Source organism: Vicugna pacos, chromosome 15 (assembly GCF_048564905.1).
Source record: "Vicugna pacos chromosome 15, VicPac4, whole genome shotgun sequence".
Lineage (NCBI taxonomy): Eukaryota > Metazoa > Chordata > Mammalia > Artiodactyla > Camelidae > Vicugna > Vicugna pacos.
This window is the reverse complement of record NC_133001.1, coordinates 4,304,901-4,316,774: the sequence shown is the minus strand read 5'-3', so window position 1 is coordinate 4,316,774 and position 11,874 is coordinate 4,304,901. Positions and strand designations below refer to the sequence as shown.

Below are 11,874 nucleotides of genomic sequence, written 5' to 3'. Positions count from 1 at the left end.
CTCCTGGCATCTAGTGCTTTACACGGATCCATAACTCACACACTTGTCAGACACCTGCTTGTCGGGGTCAGCATGTGGCACAGAAAAAGCAGAATGTTGGAGCCTTGGAGTCAGAGCTGCCAAGGCCTTGGTCACTCTGCCAAGTGCTATAGGGCCTTGGGTGGGCTAGCTCAGGTCTGTGGGCCTCAGTAAAACAGAAACATCAGTATCAACCTTAGTGCTTAGGTTGTCATGAACATCAAATAGCACAGCATAGGAAAAGCCCTTTCTCACAGCGTCAGGCATCTAACTTCTCAGTGACTAACAGCTGTCTCTTCTTCCGTGTGCACCAGGCACAGTGCTCAGGTCACACCCGTATCTGCTGAGGCAGGTAATAAAACAAGACTCACTGCTGCTGCAAAAGTACAGTTTGGCAGTTCCTCAGACTGTTAGAGCAACCATGTGACCCAGCAATTCCATTCCTAGGTCTATGCTGAAAGAACTGAAAACAGGTGTTGAAACACTTGTACAGAATGTTCATAGCAGCACTATTCACAACAGCTGAAAGGTGGAAACAACTCAAACGTCCAGTGAATGAACGGATAAACAAATGTGGTCTATCCATACAATAGAATATTATGCAGCCATAAAAAGCAATGAAATACTTGGCCAACAAGCACACGGAAAGATGCTCAACATCACTAATTGTTAGAGAAATGCAAATCAAAACTACAGTGAGGTATCACCTCACACCAGTTAGAATGGCCATCATTCAAAAGTCCACAGATAAATGCTGGAGAGGGTGTGGAGTGATGGAAATGTTAGCTATCTTGATTGTGGTGGTGGCTTCATGGGTGTACACATCTATCAAACTTCATCAAACTGTACCTCTGAAATATGTGTGGTTTACTGTGCAGGAATCATACCACAATAAAGGTGTTACAAAGAAACAGCAACGCAGTACTGACACATGGCAGAACATGGGTGAACCTTGAAAATGGAAGTGAACGAAGCTGAAAGTAAAAGCTCCCATGCTGCATGGCTCCATTTAAACGAAACAACCAGAACAGGCAGTGCACAGAGACAGAAGGCAGGCTGCCCGGGGCTCGGGAGGGGGAAATAGGGACTGCCTGCCTGCTGCCTAAGGGGTGATGAAAATGCTTTATATAGATAGAAGTGGTGGTTACACAACATTGCGATAGTACTAAATGCCACTGAATTGTACACATTTAAATAGTTAATTAAAAATAAAATAATGGAATAAAATAACACACCTGCCTTAACTGTAGGAGTGCCCAATCTTAGTGGGGTCTCTTTAGACTCTCAAGAGCTGGCTGAGGCAGAGACAGGCAGATCCCCAAGCCTCAGGTTCATCATCTGAAAGCAGGGCCACGAGCCTGGGCTGAGACTTCCAGACTTCACCTCTTACACAGAATCACCCACAGATCCTCCATCTGGAGAGATCGCTGCTGACGTCTGGTCTAACCATTCAGACCTTCTCTCTGCATACTGCTGGGTATAAGTTATTTTTGTTATGTTTTTCAAAAAAATGAATGAAAATACACTATTTCATAACATTTCACAGCTTGGTGCTCTCTTTTGACAACTGTTTTTCCATGTCAGTAAATCCTGGTCATCATTGTTCAAGGCTATGAGCAAAGCTGAAAGGTCTGAAGGTACACCCAGGCCATGGGTGTTGAGGGAGCCACAGAAGCCGGGTGAGAATACAGGAAAGAGAGGGCAGGGACAGATCACAGACCTCTGGCCCCTCAGCTTGACCATTTGGTTTCTGACTGGTTAATATTAGAGACTCATTAAGAATATTCGACTGCATTTTGGAGTCCTAGTTCAAATTTTGCTTATCATTGAAATATTTAAAGAAAATGTTAAAAGTGTACTGAAAACGATGTAACACACCCATGGCTTAGCACCCATGTTGGTTAAACCTTTGTGGCCTTGCTGGGTGCCAAAGATCTGGAGCTTCGGCAGCCTCCGGCCACCAGCCCTGGATTCCAGCTGCCAGGATGACACCTTTGGGGCCGTCATGATCTTTCTCTCCTAGCCTGGTCTCTCCCCAGTGTCCTCCTAGACGCTCCTGCCAGAAACCTGGCTGCCATTGCTGACCCGTCCTTCATCCTTGGATCGTCACTAACTCCTGCCATTTCTGCCCCTAAAATGTACCTCCAAGCAGGCCAGGTCACACCCAAGCCACTGACTTCTCTCCTAACTGCTGCTGGCCTACATGGCTCTTTGTGAACACAGAACAAGGCAACCCTCCTTCACACAGACACAACCTAATCGGACGCACAGTTCAGGGGGCAGCAATGCCTTTGAGCAAGTAAGAAAAAGGTGACTTTTTCTTTGGCCAGACTCAGCTCTGTGCCAGAGCTCGTGGTCTGGTGAGCAGAGCAGGCTTGATTCTAGTCCCCACTTGCCCTCCTTGGCAAGGTGTTCTTGCGCAGTGAGCAACCTGCACATCTGTACCTAGAGGCCCTTCTTTTGCCTGGATTGCTGCACTAGCCTCTGGGGGGCGGGGGCTATATGCTTCCATTTCCACCTCCTCCAAACCATTCTGCACGTGCAGGTAGAGTAACACACATGAACCACACACACGCACCCCCGTCTCTGGTTACTGTTCTCCTCAGCTAAAAGCACAGCAGTGGCCTCCTGCTGCTCCTGGAAGAGACTCCAAACTCCTTAACCTGATGATAGGCCCTGCATGGCCAGGCCCCTGCCGTCCCCGCCCTGCTGTGAAGGACCTTGTGTGCTGAGGCTGAGGACTTGGACTCCAGCCTGTGATGATAGAGCACAGGGGGTGAGGAGCATTCCCTAGGTCCACAGCAGCGGTGCGGAGGGGCCGAGGTGGACAGCAGAGCGCACCAAGGCGCCAGGTGAGCTGCCATGGCGGGGGAGTGTCGGCCGTCCACAAGCGTGAGGACCCATGAGCGGTCCCAGACCCTGTGGCCCTCACTCCAGGCTAATCCCCCAGTGATCAGAGAATGGAGAACTGGCTGCCTGGGCTATCATAGCCTGGCTCCTTCATCCTGGGGTTTATGATTAACAAACGTCCAGAGCCAGCCAATGGGGTGGCCCTCCAGGCCCTGATCCCCAGAAGTGGAGCGGACTCTGCACACTCTCTCTTGGATGCCAGCCGGAGGCTGAGGACAGAGGCCAGGCTGAGGCTGCCCCGGACACTCAAGGCTCTTGTGCAGGTGAGAGGACGCGGGTGGAAGGACAGTGCTCTGAGTGCAGCCTGGAGCTCCAGACCCTCCTCTGGCTCTCAAGGCTGGGCCATTTTTGGTGTTTGGCTCTTATGCCACCTCAACAGCCTAAAAATTTGCCATCGAGGGGGAAGGAGCCTTTGCTGAAACTTGCGTTTGGCACACAGGAGTCTTGCAGTGTGCGGTCCCTGGGAGAGGGACCAAAGGGCGGGGGACAGGCTTGGCTGCAGCATGCTGCCACCCCCATGTGTGGAGAAGCTGAGAGGAGAGCGAGCAAAAAGAGAGAGAGGGGAGGAGAGGAGGCCTTATAGCCAGAGCTTATACATGTTATTTTATTAAATCCTCACAACTTCAGAAGGTGGGTCTCAGAGGGATTACGTAAGACACCCAAGGTTTCGCGCGGAGCCGGCATCAAATGCAGGTCTCTCTGACCCGACGCCTTCTGCCAGTGGCTGTGGCCACATTCTCTTGGGTGGAAGCAGAAAGACACATCCTTGAGCAGAGCTGCCCGCTCCTGGGAGGTGGGAGGATAGAGCCACTCACCTGGCTGCCTCTCTCTCCCCCAGGGCTGCTGGGAAGGTGTACAGGGAAACCTGGCTCTACTCCTGAACTTTGAGATTCAGACACAGAAGCCTCCCATGGCTCCTTACCACATCCGCAAATACAGGGAAAGTGACCGCAAATGGGTCGTGGCCTTGTTCTCCGAAGGGATGACTGAGCACATCCCCACCGCCTTCCGCCACATCCTGAAGCTGCCCCGTACCCTTGTGCTCTTGCTTGGAGGGCCCTTCGCCCTGTTCCTAGTCTCTGGCTCCTGGGTCCTGGCCCTCGTGGCCAGCCTCGGCCTCCTAGCTGCCCTGAAGTTCCTTGCCAAATACCCTTGGATCCAGTTTAAAGTCATGTCTTTGCACACCGACATGTCTGACATCAGCGAATCCTACTTCAGTGAGAGTGGCTCCTGCTTCTGGGTGGCGGAGTCCGAGGGGCAGGTGGTGGGCATGGTGGGAGCACTGCCTGTCAAGAAGCACGCCGTGCGAAAGGAGCAGTTGGAGCTGCTTCACCTGAGTGTGGCCTCAGAGCACCGCGGTCAGGGGATCGCGAAAGCAATGGTCAGGGCGGTCCTGCAGTTCGCACGGGCCCAGGGCTACCGTGAAGTGGTCCTCAGCACCAGTGCGCTGCAGTACTCCGCCCTGGCCCTCTACCAGCGCGTGGGCTTCCAGAAGACGGACCAGTTCTTCTTCTCCATGATCCACAGGCTAGTCGCTCTCCCTTTCATCCAGTTTACCTACCGCCTCCCCTCTGCTCAGGTCTCTGAGGCACTGGGGCAGGCAGGGGGCCTGTGATCTGTTTCCTGTGGATCAGTCAGGAAGGACTGGCTCCGCTGCAGTAACGTGCAAACCCGGAAGTCTCACGGTGACAGCACAGAAAAACCTAATCGCTTTGGAAACCCGACAGCGTTGGTGGATGTAATGGCTCTGCTCTATTCAGTCTTTTCCGGGGTTGCTACTGTTTCATTTATCTAGTGCCACGAGAATGTTGCCTAAAATACAACCAAAAATTAATAATAAACTCTTTTTAGCGCATGAGTCTGTGGGTCAGCAGCTTAGGCTGAGCTGGGCTGGGCAGCCCCTTTGGTCTCAGCCTTTTCACATGTTGTCCGGTTGGCTAAGTGGCAGGGTGTCCAGGCGTTCTCATTTTCCAGCAGGCTAGCTCAGGCATATGCATGCGCCACTAAAGTTCAAAAAGCACTGACCTACACTACACCCTTCCAAACCCTGAGTTTCCGATGGTGGAACTCCATTTCCCAAACGGTTTCATATGTTAAACAGAAGCAATGCCCAAGAAAAACAGTATTTTCCATTCAAATCTGGGACACTCTCCATACTATTTACTTCCAGTGGGAAGTTCAAGGTAAATATCATTAGCATATTGAAAACTGAAACATTCTATGGTAGAGAAAACCCTAACCATGAAGTTTCTAAACATATTTGAGCACAAAACGCCTTTTGAAAACAGTTACCGTTAACTATCCTTAACGTCCCGTGGCTTGGGCTTTGGCAGTGCGTCAGGTAAAGAGTGTCAATCTCCACCTCAGAGCTCCTCGACTCTCAGGACCTTAAGCACAATGCATTCGTAAGTCGTCAATATGGGCGTGCTGCTCTGCTCACTGTAAAAATGAAGGCAAGTTTCCACGTCACCGCCTCTATAACAACAGCAGAGTTCCTCGTCTGAGTGATTTCGTTGGGGGACGCGCAAGACGACTTCCCAAGGGTCATCCTTCCAGGTTAAGGCGGGTCCCAGGAGTGAGTGGGAAACAGACACACTAAACGCACATCCAGGCCCCCAAGCTTGAATCCTCCATTTGCGCTGTTTTCTTTGTTTTCCCTTTGACACAACCTCTCAACCATGTGCCCCACAGGAAACCTGTAGCTCGAAATGGGTTCAGGGGTGCCTCGGATGCTCCCACGAATGGAGAGGAACCCTGGCAGTTTCGGAAGAACTGGAGGCACAAGCACTCTGACCCCGGGAGAACACCGCCAGGCTAGGGAGCTCGGGCGGGTGGGGCCGGCCCAGACCCCGGCGGGCGCCCACCCCCGCCGCGGGCCCCATCCCCGCCGCCCCCGCCCCGCGCCCCGCCGCGCGCCGAGCCCCCAGTGCACCGCCGGGAGCCTCGCCGACACGGGGTGGGGAGGAGACGGTTGCCAGCGTCGCCGCCTCCCTACCTGTCCTGCCAGGGGTTCCGCGCCGGGCTCCGGCCCCACCGGCGACCGACGCCCAGGCCCGAGCGGCGGGCCCGCCCCTCCCGCGTGGGCTGCCCGACGCGCCGCCCGACACCCGCAGGCCCCCCGCCCCGGGCCCTCTCGCCGCTGAGGCCCAGAGGCGCGCTGGGTCCGGGGGACACGCTGCTCTTCCCCGAAGACCAGCCCGGGTTAAAAGCTGCCCCTGGACGCGGCCGTGGAGACAGCGATCAGGCACAAAGCTGGACACCTGGGGCGAAGCGCGCGCGTGCGCACTGCGCCTGCGAACCCAATTAGGCCCAGAGGAGGGCGGCTCTCGGCGGCCGGCGCGCTCCCCAGGCGGGCGCGGACGGCGCAGAGGCGCCGGGGGGAGGGAGGGGGGCTCCCTTGCGTTGGGCAGGTGGGTCCCCCAGAGGGTCGCTGAGCTTTTCAGTGCTAAGCAGCTATTGAAAACAATAGTGATAAACCATATTTCGTCAGGTAGCTTAAGGAGAAGATTAAATTTTGCTGCTGCTCTATATTGCCCATTGTATGAGGATACAGGCATTCTCACGCCCTTATGGTGGAAATGTAAAATAATGCAAATTTACATAATGACATTTTGGCATTCTTTAATTAAAAAAAGAAAAGAAAACATTAAAAGTGCAAGTTCCTTGACCCAGTGCACCCACTTCTAATAATGTAGCCAAAAGAGATGAAAAAAAGAATAGAACAAGTGTTCAAAGATATTTGTACAAGGATATTGGGAGAGCCAGGATTTGATAAAACAATGGGTTGGAATTCCATTTACTGGCTGGATGAGATCTTAAGTCGGTGACTTTACCTCTCACAGCCTCTGCCTTTTTGTAAAAGGAGGATGTTAGTGATACAGTCTACATGATTAGGTTTTTAGGAATATTAAGTGAATCAATGTAAAGAGAGAGAGCTATTGGAAGGTTAGGTTTATCCCAGTTAACCTCAGATTGAAACACAACCTGAGAGATCCATGAAGTTGTTGGTGGGATGGAGGTGGGGAGTTAATGGTAGAAAGGGGGAACTGGGCAACCTCTCTACCACTGCCCCTTTTGTCCCCATTTCATCTTCTAAATATGTCTTGTTCTTACTCTCAATAGAAAATGCATTGGCGTGATTCAAAAATCAAAACAGCGTGAAGACTGTGCACTGAGAAACCTCTCTTCACCCCTCTTCCCATCCATTCCTTCTTCCTTGCACACCGCACGTAACCTTTGATATTGGTTTCTTGTTTGGCAAATATTAATATATAGTCTTACTCCCCCATTTCTTCTTTTTTTTTAAATTTTAAGTCTTTTTAATTTTAGTCATTCTTATGTCTGCAGTGGTTTCCCATTTTGGCTTCCAGAAGTTAATTTGTCGTTTCAGAGTATCTTCTACTGTGAGGTGCCTCTTCAAATCTTCTGCTCATTAAAAAACTTGATTTTCTGTTATTTTCTTTGTGATTTGTACAAGTTCTTTATGTATTTTGGATAAGTCCTTTTGAAATGGAGCAAGACCCTGTGGGACCTTCCCAGGACAGAACTCCCCCTCCATCCCCATGTCCTTGACCTGCCTTTTGTCTGTAGAAAAACTTTAGCTAAAGAAGAAATTTTTTTTAAGTTTATATAATTTATTTTTTGAAATGTGTATTTTTAAAAACTAGCTTGCAAAATTTCTGAAAATTTAACAATGTTCTTTTGAGCTGGTGCATGCTGACTCCATGTCATCACTGTCTGTACCCCAGAAATTCTTAAATACTCCTGCTTGGATTTTAATATTTATACAAAACCAAGAAAATTCTCTATGCTTTGGTGATGACTTTCCTCAGGTATTGTTTGTCTGGGAAAGTTTTTATCTCTCCTTCATTACTGAGGTATAACTTTGCTGGGTAGAGTATTCTTGTATATTTTTTTCTTTCAGTACTTTGAATATATTTGTGGGGTTTTTTTTAGATTCCACATATAAGCAATATCATATGTCATTTTTCTTTCTCTTTCTGACTTACTTGATTTAGAATGACAATCTCAAGGCCCATCCATGTTGCTGCAAACAGCATTATTTTACTCTTTTTTATGGCTGAGTAGTATTCCATTGTATATGTATATCACATCTTTATCCAATCATCTGCCGATGGTCATTTGGGTTGTTTCCATGTCTTGGCTGTTGTAAATAGTGCTGCTGTGGACATTGGGGTGCATATGTCTTTCTGAATTATATTTTTCTCTGGATATATGCCCAGGAGTGGGATTGCTGGGTCATATGGTAAGTCTATTTTAGTTTTTGAAGGAACCTCCATATGGTTCTCCATAAGGCTGCACCAATTTCTACTCCCACCAACAATGTAGGAGGGTTCCTTTTTCTTCCACACCCTCTCCAGCATTTATCGTTCATGGACTTTTTAATTATGGACATTCTGCCTGGTGTGAGATGATATTGTAGTTTTGATTTGCATTTCTCGAACAATTAGTGATGTTGAGCAACTTTTCATGTGCTTGTTGGCCATCTCTATGTTTTCTTTGGAGAAATGTCTATTTAGGTCATCTGTCCATTTTTTGATTGGGTTGCTTGTTGTTGTTTTTTTAAAATATATTAAGGTGTATAAGCTGTTTGTATGTTTTGGAAATTAGTCCCTTGTCAGTCACATCATTTGCACAACATTTGCGAATATGTTCTCCCATACTGTAGGTTGTCTTTTCGTTTTGCTGATGGTATCCTTAGCTGTGCAAAAGCTTTTAATTTAAATTAAATCCCATTTGCGTATTTTGGCTTTTATTTCCATTACTCTAGGAGCTAGTTCAGAAAATATATTGCTGTGATTTGTGTCCAAGAGTGTTCTGCCTATTACTCCTCCCATTTCTTATGCCAAAGGAAGCATACTGTGTACAGCTGTATCTTACATTCGTTCACTTAACAATATATCCTGGAGCTCTTTCTAAATCAGTAAACAGAGGTCTTCCTCATTCAGTTTTTCAGCTGCGGGGTACTCTGCTGCATGGATACACACAATTAACCAGCCTTTTCAAGTGGGATACTTTATTTCTAGTCTTTTGCTATTGCAAACAATGCTGCAATGTACATGAATGCTGCAGTGTACATGCAATGTACATAAAGTGAACTTCAGACAGAAAAAGGGCCCTGCAGAGGGGAACAGTAAGGATAGAAGCCCTCCTCATCCTTAATTCTGGGTGTAGAGGGGGGAGGGGGGAATCCTCACTTACAATTCAAAATAATAAGTTTGTACTCACACAAATTTGGGGGCAGAATGTATACCATGTGAGTGGCCCCAAAATTCCAAGACAAAAATGTAAGTTAAGGTGGTCCAAGTCAGTACAGCACTCCTGGAAACCTGGCCAAAGTAAATGTAAACTCCTCTGGGGAAAGTAGCTTAATCCTAGGAATCTAATCATTCCTAGAGCTACACCTCCAAGCACCATGAGGGCACAAAGTCACTAAACACACAAAGAAATAAGCCGCCATAAACTATTCAAACCTGCAAAGATGACTGATAGTGGAATGTTGTTACAGTACATAAAATGAATATGTTTCACTTATTTTTAAAAACAGAAAAAGGGATTTACAGTATAGAGAAGGAACAAGAGAGCAGATTACCCACAAAGTAACTGTTAGATTAGTATCTGATTTCTCAACAGAAACAATGAAAGCCAGAGACAAAAAGTACTATTTTCAACAGAGTAAGAGACAATAACTGTCAACTTTAGCCAGTGAAATGATTCTTAAAACATAAGGGTGAAATAAAGACATTTTCAAACAAAACTGAAGAAGTTTGCTATTACTAGATCCTGTATTTGTGACCTGTTTCTAGATAAAGAATGGCTACAAACTCAGTGGCTTAAAAGAAAACATGCACTGTCTCACGGTTTCTATGGGTCAGGAGTCTGGGTACAGGTTCACTGGGTCCTCTGCTCAGGATCTTACCAGGCTGAAATCCAGGTGTCGTTCAAGGCTTCAATCTCATCTGGGCTCTTAGTCCTCTTCCAGGCTCACTGGTTATTGACAAAATTCTTCTTGCAACCGCAGAACTGAAGCCTCAACTACTAGACGCCACGTGGCCTGCTCCACAACAGGGCAGTGTGCTTCTTCAAGGTAAACAGGAGACTGACTTCTGAGAAAGCCTGAACGCTTTTAAAGGGCTCACCTGATTAGGTCCGGTCCACCTGAAATACCCTTCCCTTTGATTAACTCAAAGCCAACTGGTTTCTTGTGTCTTTACCTGGTCAACCTATTTAAAATTTCAACCCCAGCCCCTCATCATGGCACTCCCTGTTTCCTTTCTAGCTTCTTTTGTGTCCATAGCACTCACACCTATGGAATTTTATGACATATTTGTGTTTAGTGTGTCTCTCACTCCGCTAGAATGTACACTGTGGACTTCATGGATACTTGTCTATTTTATCCATCATTGTAGGACAGTAACATATAGAACAATGTCTTGATCAGCTGACATGCCACGAACACATACATTTATTTATTTATTTATTTATTTATAAGAATTGATGGGTATTTTATTGTGGGTCAAAGGCACAGATTCATCTTCATTTTGTTACAACTACTGCTTTTTTTTTAATTATTAAAGTATAGTCAATTATAGTGTGTCAGTCTCTGGTGTACAGCATAATGTCCCAGTCATGCATATATATACATATATTTGTTTTCATATTCTTTTTCACGAATGGTTATTACAAGATATTCCAATATAGTTCCCTGTGCTATACAGAAGAAATTTGTTTCTTACCCACTTTTATATATAGTGGTTATCATTTGCAAATCTCAAAACTCACAAATTTATCCCTTCCCACCCCCGTCCCCCCACCTCTGTAACCCTAAGATTGTTTACTATATCTGCCAGTCTTTTTCTGTTATGTATGTGAGTTAATTAGTGTCCTCTTTTTTTTTTTTTATGACTCCACATATGAGTGATATCGTATGGTATTTTTCTTTCTCTTTCTGGCTTACTTCACTTAGAATGATGATCTCCAGGTCCATCCATGTTGCTGCAAATGACTTATTTATTTAATGAATAAATTAGTGAATGACACAAACCTTGGAAAGCTTTGAGGAACTCAAACACAGAAAGATGTAACAGAAAGAGTTGAAGAAAACTATGGTAGATGAAAAATATTGTTTATTCACACACACACACACACACAGAGCCAAATGGTTCTGGCTTTCATTACATCAGCAAACTTCTTTACCAGATATATAACATAATCGCAGGAGTGAACTGCCATCGTGTTCAGGAGTCTCCGCACACTCAGGAGGAGGAGATTATGGAGAATGTGCACACAAGGGGGTGGGGACCTTGGGAGCCACCTCAGAAGTCTGTCTACCACGAATCCTCATCAAAGGAACTTCTAAAGCATGTGCTTCAAGATAGAAGGAAAATAATCCCAGACAGAAAATCTGAGACATAAAAAAAAAGAGCGAGCAGAGGAAATATGAAACACATGGGTAAGCTGATGCAAATATCAGCTATTGAGAATAACAAAATACCTGATTTGTGAAATTAATGAAGTAATAAAATTAAAATATCGGGTTACAAAAGTATACAGCTTCAAAGGGAATGATTAATGTTGAAGAATTCTAAGATCTGTGTATTGTTTAAAAGAAAAATAAAGATATTGATTAAAGATCATGTTAAATTAAACATACATACAATAAAGAACAGAAATAGAGTGTATACTTTGAAAACAAGAAAGGGAGGTTTAAAATGGAAAAATTACTCCACTGAACCCTAAGATGCTCCTAACCAGCCTTCTCTCCTTCACTCAGGGTCAGACTTGTATGATAGTCCGGTGGATCTCCCGTCTTCCTGCTTCTTCCAGCTTCTTCCCTGTTTTCTCTCACATGTAATTTCCGCATACAGTTTCTTGGAGGGGAGAATCAGTATTTCGGGCTCTAAGTTCTTCGGTAGCTATGCCGTC

At 46.4% G+C, this 11,874-nt stretch overlaps 1 protein-coding gene across 1 annotated transcript; it reads left to right on the top strand.

The window, feature by feature from the left end:
- Positions 1-3,838: 3,838 nt before the first annotated feature.
- LOC140685990 (putative N-acetyltransferase 8B) lies at positions 3,839-6,235 on the top strand. Its single transcript, XM_072938378.1, has 2 exons — positions 3,839-4,507; positions 5,936-6,235. The coding sequence occupies exons 1-2, from the start codon at positions 3,839-3,841 to the stop codon at positions 6,233-6,235; spliced, it is 969 nt and encodes a 322-aa protein (XP_072794479.1).
- Positions 6,236-11,874: the final 5,639 nt, after the last annotated feature.